The sequence below is a fragment of the Saimiri boliviensis genome, chromosome 17, assembly GCF_048565385.1.
Source record: "Saimiri boliviensis isolate mSaiBol1 chromosome 17, mSaiBol1.pri, whole genome shotgun sequence".
Lineage (NCBI taxonomy): Eukaryota > Metazoa > Chordata > Mammalia > Primates > Cebidae > Saimiri > Saimiri boliviensis.
This window is the reverse complement of record NC_133465.1, coordinates 65,692,937-65,709,577: the sequence shown is the minus strand read 5'-3', so window position 1 is coordinate 65,709,577 and position 16,641 is coordinate 65,692,937. Positions and strand designations below refer to the sequence as shown.

General features: G+C 49.6%; 1 protein-coding gene across 1 annotated transcript in view; it reads left to right on the top strand.

Moving 5' to 3' along the window:
• Window positions 1–9,665, top strand: part of SRP68 (signal recognition particle 68) — a 41,808-nt gene extending 32,143 nt beyond the window's left edge. The window contains exons 11-16 of the mRNA XM_039475974.2: window positions 3,886–4,042; window positions 4,696–4,790; window positions 5,794–5,923; window positions 7,816–7,891; window positions 8,325–8,377; window positions 8,852–9,665. Of these exons, the coding sequence (XP_039331908.2) occupies window positions 3,886–4,042; window positions 4,696–4,790; window positions 5,794–5,923; window positions 7,816–7,891; window positions 8,325–8,377; window positions 8,852–9,079 (739 nt within the window). The 3' untranslated portion in view covers window positions 9,080–9,665. The remainder of the gene's footprint in view (window positions 1–3,885; window positions 4,043–4,695; window positions 4,791–5,793; window positions 5,924–7,815; window positions 7,892–8,324; window positions 8,378–8,851) is intronic.
• The last annotated feature ends 6,976 nt before the right edge of the window (window positions 9,666–16,641 follow it).

Sequence of the window (16,641 nt, the reverse complement as noted above, 5' to 3'; positions counted from 1 at the left end):
GAAGTTTAATTTCAACTCAAGTTTAACTCCATCTGGAGTTTATTTTTGTGGAAGGTAAGGATCTGCTTCTCTTTTTTCCATAAAGATAATAGGTTGTTCTGGGAAGATTTATTGATCACTGCATCCTTTCCCTGCGGCTCTGCCAGGCATGGGTCCCACTTTCTCCATGTGTGCTCTTTCTCTGGACTCTTCTGCTTCATTGGTTTATTTGTCTGTACTTGGACCATCACAGTGCATTATATACCTTTGCGTCAATCTCGACACCTGATAGAGCAAGTTCTCCTCGCCAGGTTTGTCCTTGGGGGTATCTTGACAATTCTTGTCCCTTCCTCCTTTGTATACATGTGAAAGTCACTCATCCCAGCACTTTAGGCAGCCAAGGCAGGTGGATCACTTGAGTTCAGGTATTCAAGACCAGCCTGGGGGAAACCCATCTTTGCAAAAAAAAAATTTTTTAAATTAGCCAGACATGGTGATGCATGCCCATAAGTCCCAGCTACTTGGGAGGCTTAGGCAGGAGAATTGCTTGAGCCCACAGATCTAGGCTGTGAGCCATGATCATGCTACTGCACTCCAGCCTGAACAACAGAGTGAGACCCCGTCTCAGAAATGAATAAAGTAGAATCACCTTGTCAAGTTTCATTTTTTAAAAAGATGAGTCATTTTGTTTTACAGAAGAGAAGAAGAGTGATTTCTTTTGAAACGTAGAGGGAGAAAGAAGATCATTAGGAAAACTCCACTTCCCATCAGATTCTCTTTTCCATCTGACCTTGAAATTTTGATTTCTTAGTGACTGCTTGTAATTTATATGGTGAACCTGACAATATCCTTAACCATTCCCCTATTCCTCTCCATATTCCTATAAAAGCAAAACCACAAAAACTCCCTTCTCTACCCTTAAACTTTACCTTAGAAGTTTTCTGCAAATGTCAAATTCACATAAAATGTTCCCCCAGAGGACTCAGCAAGAAGGGCCCTTAGACGATGTCTGTTTCAACAACCCGATGAGAAAGACGAGGTTCTAGGAGGTTAAGTGATATGTTTGTAGTTAACAGCCACAAAAAATCAGGAGTTAGTCTACCTTCCTCACCTTGAAAAGACCCTTTGAAACATTCGACAAGGCTTAGGAAACTTTGGAAATTTTGAAACCCCCGCCCATGGATTCATTCTCCCACCCTAAGATATAGCTGGTATCATACCATGGATTTCAGATCAGGGCAGAGGCCAGCTTTGGGGTAAATTGATGAATCAGGCTGCTGCCCCCACCACACACACACAGGATCTTGCTCTGTTGCCCAGGCTGTGGTGTGGTGGTGCAATCACAGCTCACTGCAACCTGGACCTTCTGGGCTCAAGCAGCCCTCCCACCTCAGCCTCCCAAGTGGCTGAGACTGTGTGTGCCACCATGCACGAATTTTTTGTTGAGACAGGTTTTTGGCATGTTCAGGCTGGTCTTGAACTCCTGGACTCAAGCAGTCCGCCTGCCTTGGCCTCCCAAAGTGCTAGGATTTCAGGCATGAGCCCCATGCCTGGTCCAGCTTTTGTATTTCAGTAAAACTTTGGAAAGCTGTATCTAAATACCCATCATTTTGTGATAATTTTTTTTGTTTTGAGTCTGATTCTGCAAAGCTTTTTAGGAAAATCCATCTCATGACCTTCTCTCCTGTTTCTCAGAAGCATCCACTTTTAATTCTTTTAATACATGTCTATGGGATTTACCTCAGTATCTCTAAATAACATGCAGATTTGAGATTTCATCATTTTGTACCTCTACACCGCTGTGTCTCACTCTTCCACTCACTTCTCCCTGCCTTGACCCTTCTTGACTCCCACCTAACCTCACACAGGTTTTCTCATTGCTGACACCATCCAAGAGCTCCTTTGTGTTTTCTGAATGTTTGGTTTTGTTTCTCTTTTTTGAGACGGAGTTTCACTCTTGTCACCCAGGCTGGAGTGCAATGGCGCTATCTCAGCTCACTACAACCTCTTCTTCCTGGGTTCAAGTGATTCTCCTGCCTCAGCATCCCAAGTAGCTGGGATTACAGGCACCGCCACCACACCCAGCTAATTTTTAGTAGAGACAGGGTTTCACAATGATAGCCAGGCCGATCTCAAACTCCTTACCTGAGGTATCTACCTGCCTCAACCTCCCAAAATGCAGAATGCTGGGTTTATAGGCATGAGCCACTGCACCTGGCTTTTTTTTTTTTTTTTTTTTTTTATAAATAGAATCTTGTTTTGTTGCCCAGGCTGGAGTGCGATGGCGTGATCTGGGCACACTGCAACCTCTGCCTCCTGGATTCAAGCCCTTCTCCTGCCTCAGCCACCCTCGTAGCTGGGATTACAGGCACGTGCCAGCACACCTGGCTAATTTTTTTTTTTTTTTTTTTTTTAAGTAGAGATGGGGTTTTGCCATGTTGGCCAGGCTGGTCTTGAACTCCTGACCTCAAGTAATCTGCCCACCTCAGCCTCCCAAAGACTTGGAATTACAGGCATGAGCCACCGCTCCTGGCTAAATGTTACCTAGTGTCTCATTCTAATTTCACAACTGCACAGCCTTCCCTTATCTTTCTGGGGTTGGTAATCATTTTTTGAAGGTCTTCTCCGCGTAGAAGAACTTCCCTCTTGATTCTGGCCTCTTCCTTCTTGGTAGAGGCTTTCCTTGATTAAATGTCTAGTGATTCTTGGTCATCCACTCCTGTTGAAGGATGTGGCTTGTCAGATGCAAGCTCTGCATAAGAGCATGAAGCTCCTCTTGGTGTTTGGCTCTGCCCTTCCACCAAGGACTCCAACTCCAGAACCTTGAAGGGTTTCCGTTGTGCTGTTGAGATCTCCGGGATATACAAGGCCGCTCTTGTTCTGGAAGCAGAGTAGAGACCAGTGGTCAGTGCTCAGAACTTGACAGTCCCTGCATCGTGTGCTCATTGTGGAGCCCCTGACCTCAGCTGCGTCCCCTGTCCCCGGCATCTTTTGTATTCTCTCTAAGCTCTGGCCTCTGGTCTTCTGCCAGAGTGGGCTGGGGCTCTAGACACAGAAGTGCTGCTTAAACAGATTTTCGACAGTGAACATGGGTTTAGCCCTAAATATTAAAAGCACTTGCCAGGTGGTACAGTTAAAATAGTCTCTTCCGTTTATACACATGGTTAGTATGCATAACCACCCAAGTGACTGTACCTTAATGTTTTCTGAGTGGAGAAGACCCTCAGATGAGTGGGAGCAGCTGCAGTGGAAGAATATTGTCCTGTAGTGTGAGCTGGTCAGGGCACTAATCCCTGCTTCAGAAACTGGCTTGCCATCCATGGGCCATCTCTTTTTTTATTTGAGACAAGGTCTTACTCTGACACCCAGGCTGGCATGCAGTGGCACATTCTTGGCTCACCATAATCCCCACCTCCCAGGCTCAGGTGATCCTCCCACCTCAGCCTCCTGAATAGCTGGGACCACAAGCCTGAGCCACCATGCCCAGCCAGTTTTATTTTTTTTTTCATGTTTAGAGTCAAGGTTTTGCTGTTACTCAGACTGGAGTGCAGTGGTGTGACCATAACTCACTGCTGCCTTGAATGCTAGGCTCAAGTGATCCTCCTGCTGGGATCCCACTCTGTGTGTGTTTTTTTGTTTTCCTCCACTGTGTGGTTCTTGAAAAAAGATGCAGAAGGTATAAATCAAGCAAAAAATCATGATAAGGTCCCATACAGGCCCCCTGCAAACTTGCCACTTGATGTAGCCAAATTCAGGGTCCCTTGAAGCCCAGGCCAAATGGCCCTGCTGTGGCCGCCCACCCCATCCCCCACTTCCTCTGGGCAAGCCCCAACTCGTCGTCCAGTCCTCCTCCCAGTTCCTCCGCTTCTCTGAGTATAACTTGAGCTGACTTGGGGTGCATTCCAGCTACCTGACTTATATCAAGCTGTCAACGGCAATCAAGCGTAATGAGAACATGGCCAAAGGTCTGCAGAGGGCTCTGCTGCAGCAGCAGCCAGAGGATGACAGCAAACGCTCCCCCAGGCCCCAGGACCTGATCCGGCTCTACGACATCATCCTACAGGTGACCCTTGAGGGCCGGGAAGGGAAGGGCCTGTCTTTTTCCTTTTCCTGTGTTAGACACAAAATGACTTAATTTTGCATCATGGAAGGGCTGTGACAAGCAGGATGTATTAGTAGCTTGGCAAAAGACAAAGGTCTTACACCAGTTCTGCAGTCTGTGAGCCCCAGCTCTCAGCCATGTTGGTGTGTAGAGAACAGTGACCCCAGCTCATCACTGAGAACTTCACCTGTGTAAGACGCTCCCCAGTGCTGTAGAGCATCTGATACCCGAGTCCATGCCATCTCGGCCCCTAGGGAGTTTGTCAGTAGGACTGTGAGACACACACAGAGTCAAGCCATCTGAGTACAGGTAGTTGCTCAGCAAAATAAAAGCTCAGCGCTGGAACAGATCCCTTCCAGCTGAAATGGGCCAAGAAGTCTCTGAGGTGGGTTAGCTGTGAGCTGTGGTATAAAGGACACACATGTTTCCACAGTCAGAGAGAGGAGTGGAGGCGATACCAGGTGTGGCTGTTGCCAGGTCACCTCACAGGCTTTTCCCCATTGTATTGAGCTTGGGCTTTTTTTTCCTCACCCTTATCTGTTCTTACACAGTCTTCTGTCAAAAATTCAGTCTGAGATCTCTTCATGAATTTTCTTGTTGCATCTGTTGTACAGAATCTGGTGGAATTGCTCCAGCTTCCTGGTTTAGAGGAGGACAAAGCCTTCCAGAAAGAGATAGGCCTCAAGACTCTGGTTTTTAAAGCTTACAGGTAACGTGCCATGGGATGGGCAGAGGCTTCCTCTGCCTCCCAGCTTCTATAAGCATTGGGAGCGTGACCTGGCCCACAGCAGATGGGATGGTTGGCTTTGATTGTATGGTTACCCTGCCTGTGATCAGAGGAAGGTCAGCCCGGCATGTGCAAGGAGAATTTCTAAAGGCTGTGGCCAGTAGTGGCCAGTGATCTTGTCTGCTCTTTGGCCAGGTCAGAGGACGTGGAGTGCACACGTTAAACTTGGCTTCCTCCACTTACCTCCTCCCTCCCAGGGGAAAAGGGGCAAGCCTTGAAGGGGTGTTAGTTAGCAGAACCAGAGTGGCCAGTTCAAGGAACTTGAACTAACTCGGGATAAAGCTAAACTCAGTTTCTTAAATGACTTGTGTCACTCGTAACTTGGAAGTGGGCTGGGCAGCAAGATGGGGTGCAGCCAGGATGGAAGGCAGAGCCCCTGCATTCTTGCCCTTCCTCTCCTGACCCTCACACACCAGTGTGCTCCGGCGCTCCAGCGTGCCCCGTCTTCACTCCGTGGCCCCTTCTGTCCTGTCAGGGACCAGCATTGCTCAGACTCTGCTGAGTCCAGGAGAGGAATTTCACTCAGGAAGACCCCTCTGTGGGTTTTGTTTTTGGGAACGCGATGAGCAGAGATGAATGATTGCAACTCGGGTGTGTGGATATGGGGGTAGGATTTCTGTTCGAGCTGGGCAGCGTTCTTCCTTCCTGTCCCTGACTTCACCATGCTCCTTTTGGGAACTGTTCATCCTCTGCAGAGTCAGCCAGTCAGTTAAAACCCATGGCTCAGTGTTGGGCCTACCTGGGCATCTCTGATTGCTGGGAAGCATCTCTGCAGGGCAGCCTACAAATCTGAACATTTCCCACGAAGGGGGCTCCCATGCAGTGATCCCAAGTTAAGAACCCTGTTTCCTAAACTGCAAGGAAAGCCTTGGTCTTGGGTAATTGCTGCTTTAGAATATTGTGGCTCTTTTCCCCTCCCCATCAGGTGTTTTTTCATTGCTCAGTCCTATGTGCTGGTGAAGAAGTGGAGCGAAGCCCTTGTCCTGTACGATAGAGTCCTGAAATATGCAAATGAAGTCAACTCTGATGCTGGCGCCTTCAAGAACAGCCTAAAGGTGAGACGTTGGCCTCTCCTCGTTTGCAAGTCTGGCAGGTTATGGAGTCCGGCTGTGGGAGTTGTGAGGGTAACAACAGCTGGGCTCTACCTCAGGCTGGTCCTCCCTGGCTGCCCAAGGGACCTGGTGTGTCCCTGACTGCCCAGGAGCTGCAGGCTGTGTCACTCATGGCTGTGCTCCAGGCCTGAGGAGGATTTAGGTATGAAGAAGGGAAGGCGTTTTTCTGATATAAAACAAGCAAAAGGCTGAGCATGGGGGCTCACCCCTGTAATCCCAGCACTTTGGGAGGCCGAGGCGGGTGGATCACACCTTAGGTCAGATGTCTGATACCAGCCTGACCAACGTGGTGAAACCTAGTCTCTACTAAAAATACAAAAATCAGCCAGGTGTGGTGTCACCCGCCTGTAATCCCAGCTACTCAGGAGGCTGAGGCAGGAGAATTGCCTGAACCCAGGAGGCGGAGGTTGCGGTGAGCCGAGATGGCGCCATTGCACTCCAGCCTGGGTAACAAGAGCGAAACTCCGTCTCAAAAAAAAAAAGACTGCATTTCAAAATAAAGTGCAGCCATGGAAGGCTTGCTTTGCTCCCCCACCCCACCCCACTACCAAGACAGAGTCTCACTCCGTCTCCCATCTCCCACGCCCGGAGCTTTACTGATTATTGAATGACAACTAGCTTCTTAAGCTTGTGACCTGCTGTGATGATACAGAACTTACTGCAACATCGGCTGGTCCAAAGAATCCGTGTGTATTTGATGAGTAGAGACCATTTAGAAAAGGAAGCAAAGGTTCCCGTTGTTAGAGTCACACCAGTGTAAAAGCTGCTGCTGCTGGATCCCGTGCAAGCTCAGAGGGTAGAGAAGAGACCTGGTTTCTGCCCTCAGAGAGCTTGCGGTTTTGTTGTAGCCACAGCCTGGCACGCAGGAGCCCACCTGTAGATGGGGAAAAAGTAGAAGAGGGCCCCAAACAGGTAGAGCTGGGAGAGAGCAGAGGGATGTGGGGCAGGTGGGGGTGACGGGCGTGGCAGCGTCACCGCCGTGGACTATCATCTTGGGACGCGGCGCAGACCAGTGTAGACCTGATCTCGTGCGGAATGGTTTGGGGGGACGTGTCAGAGAATGGAGGCGTGATGGGTTCTGTGGTGTCCAGACCGTCTCAGATCATTCCTGGTGTGCCAAGCAAGAGACCGAGGCCAGGAAAATTCACCCGCATTGAAGCAGCGGGGTGAACCGACTGAGGGCTTATTCCCCTGGGCCAGAGGGCCCAGCCCTGAGTCCCAGCTTGCTACCACACGGGAGCGTGGCCAGCGCATTGCCTGACCTCTCCATGCTTCTGTTTTCTCGTCTGTAAAATGGGAGTGCAAACTGCCTCAGGATTATTGAGACGGTTGAGCTAGTGACTATGTAAACCGCTTAAAGCAGGCGTCCCCAAACTTTTTACACAGGGGGCCAGTTCACTGTCCCTTAGACTGCTAGAAGGCCACCACATACTGTGCTCCTCTCACTGACCACCAATGAAAGAGGTGCCCCTTCCTGAAGTGCGGTGGGGGGCCGGATAAATGACCTCAGGGGGCCGCATGCGGCCAGAGGGCCGTAGTTTGGGGATGCCTGGCTTAAAGCAATGCCTGGCACAGTGTTTAGTGTATGATAACTTTATTAATGTTATCAACATCATCATTATTTCCAGGCAGTATCACTTAAGCCATGGCATAGCTTTTCCCGTTTCAAACGGGCTAACGTTTTGTTTTGTTTTAATTTGTTCTAATAGGGAGAACCATTTAAAAAGTCTAATGTCCTGTGAAAATAGCAGTGGTATTGCGTAGCCCAGGTTAGTTTGGTGTGCTGCTCTGAGCTGGCCCTGGCTCTGGAGGACACATTTTCTGAATCGTTGCAGGACCTGCCTGACGTGCAAGAGCTCATCACTCAAGTGCGGTCGGAGAAATGCTCCCTGCAGGCCGCGGCCATCCTTGGTGAGCCCCTGCCTGGCCTCTGTATCCGCAGACTCCCCTCCTGCCACTCCCCTTCTCTCCCACACCCCACACGACTGTTTTAAGATTTGAAAGGTTGTCTTGATTCATCTGTATGATGTTTCTTTTTCCTGGCCTCCACTTGTGCCAGTTGGGCACCGGCTCGTGTAGAAGCATTTTGAGGTGCGCTGTTACCCTGGCCCTTCTCCCTGTTACTGTCCTCATGCCACTGTGCTGACTTCACTGGGCCGGCAGCGTTGGATCTGGGATTGATCTGTTTATCTGCACCCCTTCTCAGCAGGAGACATGCTGACTTCCCCACATGCTGGCTCCTTTTGCTTTTAGGATGTAGGGGCCACGTGTGTGACAGGCCTCATTTGTGACTAATATGCTGTTATAAGTCCTTGTTCTTACCGAACCTCTGTGAAACTTTCAGATGCAGATGATTCTCATCAAACAGAGCCTTCCTTCCAAGTCAAAGACAGTAAGGTAAGTCTGGGCCATGGTTTTTGAGGAACACAGAGCAGGATTAGTAACAGACTAGGAACGCATGCTCACTGCAGAGCAGCAGACCCTTCATTTCTAAGGAAACCCCCCGCCGCCCTCCCTCCTCTTGCCCAACCTGAAAGCTTCCTGCATAAAGTTTGCTAGATGTCAGATCATCCCCGATAAGAAGATTAAGGAACCTGTTGCTGTACAGAGTAGCACCTGTGGGTAAGAGCTGTATCTCGTAACATGGCCAACAGATCTGTACCCCAAACCTGCCCCTCTCTCAGCCTCTCTGGGTTTCAGTGACTCTGACTACAAGGGACATGGTAGCCCCTCCTCGTAGGAGGCTGTTGGAATTGAGTGATTAACTGGATGGCCCCTGTAAAGCTCTAACCTGGGCAGTCGGCACTCAGGAAATGTTCCGCCAAGGGTGTCCTGTGATGCTTACATACGTCTCTTTGATTTGACTTCCAGCCTCTGGTTGAACGGTTTGAGACATTCTGCTTGGACCCATCCCTGGTCACCAAGCAAGCCAACCTTGTGCACTTCCCACCAGGCTTCCAGCCCATCCCCTGCAAGCCTTTGTTTTTTGACCTGGCCCTCAACCATGTGGCTTTCCCACCCCTTGAGGACAAGTTGGAACAGAAGACCAAGAGTGGCCTCACTGGATACATCAAGGGCATCTTTGGGTTCAGGAGCTAACCAGGCTCTTCCTCGGGGGCGGGGGAGATTCGGACTCTTCGTCTGTATTGTGAGAAAGTCCCAGCAAGTTCCATGATATTAAATCCAGGTCTGCATTGGCCCGGGGCAGGAGTTTACACCTTCAGCCCTGCATTCCTACGTCTTGTGTTTGTACACTTACGTTCTTAACCAGTGTGTTAGGAGAGCGCCCTGTCATCTTCTGGTAGATGTGTACGGGGTCCCCCTGTCTCCTTTACCTCCTGGGAGAGGGGCCACTGCTGTCTGGTGCCCTGTTTGGTCGGTAATGCGTTCAGGAGTCCACACCAGGCACAGCTGGGGCCTTGAAACGCTGTCATGCTTCTTCAGTACCATGGATTTGAAATGAACTCATCCTTGCTGTGAGCATCCAGGATCCCTTGAAAAGTTTATCTATGACTATGAAACTGGCAACGTCACCCCAGAATTACGGTCAGCCTTATTCCCCTTCACCTCCCAGTGAACGCTAAGAAGTTTCAGAACAAGCAGAGAGCTCTATTTTTAGAAGAAATGTGTTACATTCAGAAATGATGAAACCAAATCTTATATTAAAAGGCAAAGATGACGGAGACTGTGCCCATTTCTTACGTGCCCTCCCTCACGTCAGTCCCCGGTCTCTCCTCGGGAGCCTGGTTGTGTGAAGCCGCTGAGGTAAAGTGTGACCTGACTTACTGGCAACGAGGTGTGGCCGATGCCAGACACAGATGTTAGAAGCACTATTTTTAAGGAGTTCCCAGTCTGTAATTTTTAGATGCCATTACACTTTAATTCCCTTCTTTTGGCCCCTTTTTTTCTTAGTCATCCTTTTTCATTTATATTATAACATCAATAATAGAAGTCACAAAAGCAATGTAAGAAAGAAAGCAAGGAATAAAAGTGATTTCAACATGGACCTGACACTTACGACTCCCTTTGGAAATCAAAACTCACCTGTCCCATAGGAAAGAAAAGCAGGAGCCGCCAGATTTTTCAGGCCAGTTGTCCTGGCGCTTGAGGAGGTGAGGCTATGTGTTTGAAGCCAACCTGGGCAACATAAGAACCTCTCATTTAAAAAAAAAAAAAAAAAAAAACCCAAGAGCATTGTTTCAGGATGGCACTATAACTCCTCAAGGATTTTCCCTGCCCGATGCCCAGATGGAGCTGATTCATTGAGACAGGAATTGCAATAGAGAGAGTCTAATTCACACAAAGCTGGCTAAATGGGAGACTGGAGTTTATCATTACTCAAGTGGGTCTCCCTGAAAATTCAGAGCCTGGGAATTTAAGGATAATTTGGTGGGTAGGGGGTCAGGAAGTGGGGAGTCCTGATTGGAGATCAGGAGTTGGAGATGAAGGCACAGGGAGCTGAAGCTGTCTTGTGCTCAGTCGGTTTCCCGGCTGTGGGCCACAAGACCAGATGAGCCAGTTTGGATAGGTGGTGGGTGCCAGCTGATCCAGAGTGCAGGATCTGAAAAACATCTCAAGCACCATTCTTAGGTTTTACAACATTGATGTCATCCCTAGGAGCAATTGGGAAGGTTCAGAATCTTGTGGCCTCTGGCTGCATGACTCCTAAGCCATCATTTCCAATCTTGTGGCTGATGTGTTAGTCCTACGGAGGCAATCTGGTCCCCAGGCGAGAAGGGGGTTTATCTCTGAAAAGGGCTGTTGCCATCTTTGTTTCAAAGTTAAACAGTTAAACCATACGCTTCTCCCAAAGTTCGGCTTATTCCCAGGAATGAACAAGGACAGCTTGGAGGTTAGAAGCAAGATGGAGTGGGTTAGGTCAGATATTTTTCACTGTAATAATCTCACTCTTCGCATTTTTGTAAAGGTGGTTTTAGAATGCCACTGTGCGCTTGGCTGTGCCCCTTGTTTTCCTAGTAAGTTGCAGGGAGAGAGGATTAGGAGCGCAGAGGATGATGAGACCCAAATCAGACTTGTTAGAACTGAGTGGTGGCGAGCAACCTCTAGATGCTAGCAGCAGGGCTCTGAGGCCCTGGGGTTTGTTTTGGGTCTGAGAGCCACAGAAAGATTTTTTTTTTAATTGAAAGTTTCATCATCTAGGCCATATAAATTTAGGACTACCCTCATCCCCTCCCTCCCTCTGAAAATATAAGACAGATAGGCTAGACACAGTGGCTTACACCTATGATCCCAGTACTTTGGGAGGCTGAGGCAGGCAGATCACTTGAAGCCAGAAGTTCGAGACCAGCCTGACCAACATGGCAAGACCTTTGTACCTATCAAAAAAATGTTTGTAAAGAAAAATATATAAAGTACAGATTTGGTCTTAGGCTGAGGTCCAGGGTTTTGATCAGGTCAGTGTCCTTGGGGGCTGAGGGACCACAGGTTTGGGAGCTGGGGGGAGCTTCATACATGTCCTCACCCTCCTCCCAGGGTCATAGGCCAAGATTCTGCACCTCCCTTGTCTCGTCTCTGCACTGACTGCTCTCCTCCAGCTCCAAGAACCCGACTCCAGGCCCGGCCGTGCGGCAGTCTCAGGCCTGCCTGGTACCATTGCCTGCAGGCATGGCGAGGGGGACAGGCAGGGGGAGTGCCCTCATCCTCCTGGAAGGTGTCCCTTTGTCCTGCCCACAGGCCTCCCAGTCCCTCATACTCTCGAGTGCTGGCCTCATGGGGATCCAGGACCCATAAACTAGAGATGGAGACGAATCCCGACTGCACCTTTTCCTTCTCGGGTTGCCTAATGCTTTGTCTCTCGGCCACACTACAAATTCCATTCCCCCACAGTGCTCCTGCCAGGCATTCTGAGCAGCATTGGCTGTTATTGGTCAGTGATGCTGTTTAGTATTAAAAGCAGGTGTTTACATAAGAAGACAGATCTGGCTGGGCCGAGGTCTCCGGCGAGCTCGAACATCCCTTCACGTGGGACCCCCGGACATTAAGCAGGCTGTGTCGTGGGGGACAGAGCGCCAGACGCAGGACCCCCTCCAGTCCTCAGGCCCGGGAACCCGCTCTGCCTCTGAAGCAGGTTTCAAGTCAGGCCCTCACTGCCCCGGGCCTCACACGATGTTCACTGGGGGTTTTCACAGAAAGCACTTCGGAGGTCACACAGTCCTGCCTTCCCACGGAGCAGGACATGTGGATGAGGACCCAGGGCTGGGAATGGGTCTGTTCCAAGGGGAGTTCCTGTGTTGTGTTTGCTCTGGTCCCTCCTCCAGGATGGCCTCTGGTGCTGTCCGCAAGCTCTGACCCTGGAAGAGGCTTCTGTCTCCAACATCAAGAGAGGATGAAGAGAGCCGCATTCAGTCTCCTTATACTTTATTTATTTAGAGACAGAGTCTCGCTCTGTCAACCAGGCTGAAGTACAGTGGCCCAATCTCAGCTCACTGCAACCTCAGCCTACCAGGCTGAAGCAATTCTCTTGCCTCAGTTTCCCATGTAGCTGGGATTGCAGGTGCCCGCCACCATGGCCAGCTAATTTTTTGTATTTTTAGCAGACAAGGTTTCACTATGTTGGCCAGGCTGGTCTCAAATGCCTGACCTCATGATCCGCCCGTTTCGGCCTCCCAAAGTGCTGGATTGCAGGCGTGAGCCACTGCATCCAGCCTATGTGATCATGGTTTCTATTCTGTTCCAGACGAGCCCCACCAGGCCTGCTGGTTTAGGGTGGGGCTCTGTTCCTGGCCTGTTCCTCTCTTCCCGAACGTTGCCTGGATGTGCTTTCTCCTCTCCGGTTTTACGTAAAGTCAGTAAGAACTCTTGGATTCCCTGCTGGAAATGAAGCAGTGCCAGGCTTGGTTCTTACTCCTTCCCCTGATGGCAACGTGAGCCTTTCACCACGACCACGAGGTGACAGCTTGTGATGACAGGGTACCCTCAACCCACAGAGGCCCTGGGCCAGAGCTGGACTTCCCTACCCGAAGCCAAGGCAGTGGCTTCACTCCCGTAGGAGCGGAAGGCCGACGCCAGGGGCTTTTCAGGTGAGACTGCGCTCTGTTCACTGTCATCGCTGTGGCAATGCTAATTTTTCACATATGAGGTATCATTAGTCACACACACAAAAAACTCATTGATCACAGAATTCTAAACAGCACAATTCTGTCTGCAGCCTTGAAAAGCTTGGAACATTTAGAGGTCTAGGAAAATATCCAAAGATAGCAGAAATATGTGTTGGTTCTAATTTTTTGTTTGGAGATACTTGTTGCTACAGAGGAGATGGAAACCAGATTTAGCTGTAAAATTTACCGATGTTCCAAAGCAAAGAGAATAAATTGGAAACTGCCTGCATCCTGACAACACCAACTGGAAGATTCCAGCCTGTTGTTCTGTTAAATGTTGGAGACACTTGGGAGCAGGACCTGGGAGGGGCCGTGGTTGGGGGCACCGCCCAGGGCCAGCTGGGGTGGCAGGCTATTCGGGTTGCACACAGTGGATAGGCCCTGTCTTCTAGGTCCGCCCGCTGCTCCATGCACCTTCTGGCACAGAGAGAGGGGCTCTACAAGCGTCCGCTAGAGGTATTATTATTTTTTTTTTTTTCTGAGACAAGGTTTCACTCTTGTTGCCCAGGCTGGAGTACAGTGGCACAATCTTGGCTCACTGCAACCTCTGCCTCCCAGATTCAAGTGATTCTCCTGCCTCAGCCTCCCATGTAGCTGGGATTACAGGCATGTGCCATCATGCCTGGCTAATTTTTTTTTTTTTGAGACACAATTTCATTCTTGTTGCCCAGGCTGGAGTGCAATGGCATGATCTCAGCTCACCACAACCTCCACCTCCCAGGTTCAAGCAATTCTCCTGCCTCAGCCTCCCAAGTAGCTAGGACTATAGGTGTACACCACCATGCCCAGCTAATTTTGTGTTTATTTAAATTTTTTAATTTTTATTATTTATTTATTTATTTTTCTTTTGCGACGGAGTTTCACTCTTGTTACCCAGGCTGAAGTGCAATGGCGCAATCTCGGCTCACCGCAACCTGTCTCCTGGGTTCAAGCAATTCTCCTGCCTCAGCCTCCCGAGTAGCTGGGATTACAGGCACGCACCATCATGCCCAGCTAATGTTTTGTATTTTTAGTAGAGACGGGGTTTCACCATGTTGACCAGGATGGTCTCGATCTCTTGACCTCGTGATCCACCTGTCTTGGCCTCCCAAAGTGCTGGGATTACAGGCATGAGCCACCGCGCCTGGCCTATGTATTTTTTTTTTAGTAGATATGGGGTTTCACCATTTGGTCAAGCTGGTCTGGATCTCTTGACCTCAAGTGATCCACCCACCTTGGCCTCCCAAAATACTGGGATTATAGGCGTGAGCCACTGCGCCCAGCCGATTTTTTGTATTTTTGGTAGAGACAGGGTTTCACCACATTGGTCAGGCTGGTTTTGAACTCCTGACCTCAGGTGATCCATCCACCTTGGCTTCCCTAAGTACAGGCATGAGCCACTGCACCTGGCTCAGAGGTACTATTATTTGGTACAGACTAAAGAAAATATCTCAAACAGCCAGGCATAGTGGTGCGTGCCTGTAGTCCCATCTACTTAGGAGGCTGAGCTGGGAGGATCGCTGGAACCCAGGAGGTCAAGGCTGCTGTGAGCTGTAATCACATCACTACATTCCAGCCTGGGTGACAGAGTGAGACCCAACCTCAAAAAAAAAAAAAAAAAAAAAAAAGTACCTCAAATGACGAATGCAGATGGAATACTTGTGAAGACCTTTTCAAACTGTTAGGGTACTGTCATCTGAGGCTGGTGGCCCTGTGTTTGGCTTTTGCTTTGGGCCAGGTTCCTGCGTGCCTTAGCCCACCAGAGGCGTTACCTGCTCAGCTGCTGTGTGCTCGCTCTGAGACCTGCAGAGAACTTCTTCAAGACATCAGGGAACTGCTTTTCTCCCCCAGTGATCACTCTCCCCCAGGAGCAGTTTGGTGTCGGGAATAGGAGCCTTGTTTGTCTGTGATCCTTGTCTGTGGCAGGTGTTTTGTTCACCTTCTTTAAATGTACCTCTCTGTTCTCCTGCACCACTCAGGGTTGAATAAATCCCCACCACTTGGAAAAGAACCATATCCTTTCTGTTAGGCCGACTTTCCCTAGGATCTGCTTTTTTTTTTTTTTTTTTTTTTTAAGATGGAGTCTTGCTCTGTTGCCCAGGCTGGAGTGCAACGCCGCCGCCATCATAGCTCACTGCAACCTTCACCTCCCAGGTTCAAACAATTCTCCTTCCTCAGTCTCCTAAGGGATTACAGGCCTGAGCCACCATGCCCGGCTACTTTTTTGTATTTTTAGTAGAGACAGGATTTCACCATGTTGGACAGGCTGGTCTCAAACTCTTGACCTTAAGTGATCTGCAGCCTTGGCCTCCCAAAGTGCTTCCCAGAGATCTTCTGACTCAGCAATGCAGTTATGATGGGCAGGTACCTGGGCCCATAAAAGCTGAGTAACGTTAGCTGCGGCTCTTCTATGGAATGGAGAAGGGTGTGGCTGTGCAAAGGCCTGGCCACGCAGTGCCCCCCTGTGCTGCCCAAGAAGAGGTGTGGGACAGAGAGAGCCAGCGCCCAGGGTCCACTGAGCTTGAGTGGCTGGGGGAGACCATAAGGAGTTTCCCCAAAAACGTTCTGAGTCCAGATCCCAAGAGAGTGTGGGCTGCTGTACCCTGAGTCAGTGGGCACACAGAGCTCAGAGACCCTTCCGCTCAGCCAGGCTGCGCCCTTGTCTCCCCCTTCCCAGGAAGTCCTAAGTCTGTGCAACGCCATTCAGACAGTAGTTTGGGTCTGATGAGCTGCTGTGTGTGCCGGGCGGTTTAACCTCCCCTTTCCAGCTTCCTGACAATAGAGACAAATCAGGCAGCTATGAGAACTGCTTGTTCCTTCGTTTTCGTGTTTGTTTGTTTTATAAATCTTTTTCTCCCTCAGACCAGTTAGGCCGAATTTCCCTAGGATCTTTCGTTTTTTTTAAGACGGAGTCTTGCTCTGTCGCCCAAGCTGGAGCGCAATGCCGCCATCATAGCTCACTGCAACCTTCAGCTGCCAGGTTCCAGCAATTCTTCTTCAGCCTCCCAAGTAGGCTGGTTGTGACCAGATCCTTGCTGCCGTGGTGCAGCCGGTGGAACATTTTCTCCAGCGGTCACACAAGTCATTATCCTGGCATGGACAGTTAGCTGGCTGCCTGCATCAGAGGCACTTCTCCATAGCAAGGCTGCAGGTCCCCGGACCTAGCTAGTACGGACAGCTATTATATTATTATTATTATTATTATTATTATTATTATTACTATTGAGACAGAATTTGGAGTCTTGCTCAGGCTGGAGTCCAGTGGCACAATCTCAGCTCACTGCCATCTCTGCCTCCCAGGTTCAAGCAATTCTCCTGCTTCAGTCTCCAGAGAAGCTGGGATTACAGGCATGCACCATCATGCCAGGCTAATTTTGTATTTTGTATTTTTTTTTTTTCTGAGATGGAGTTTCGCTCTTGTTGCCCAGGCTGAAGCAAAATGGCACGATCTTGGCTCACTGCAACCTCTGCCTCCCTGGTTGAAGCGATTCTCCTGTCTCGGCCTCCCGAGTAGCTGGGATTACAGACATGCACCACCATGCCCAGCTAATTTTGTATTTTTAG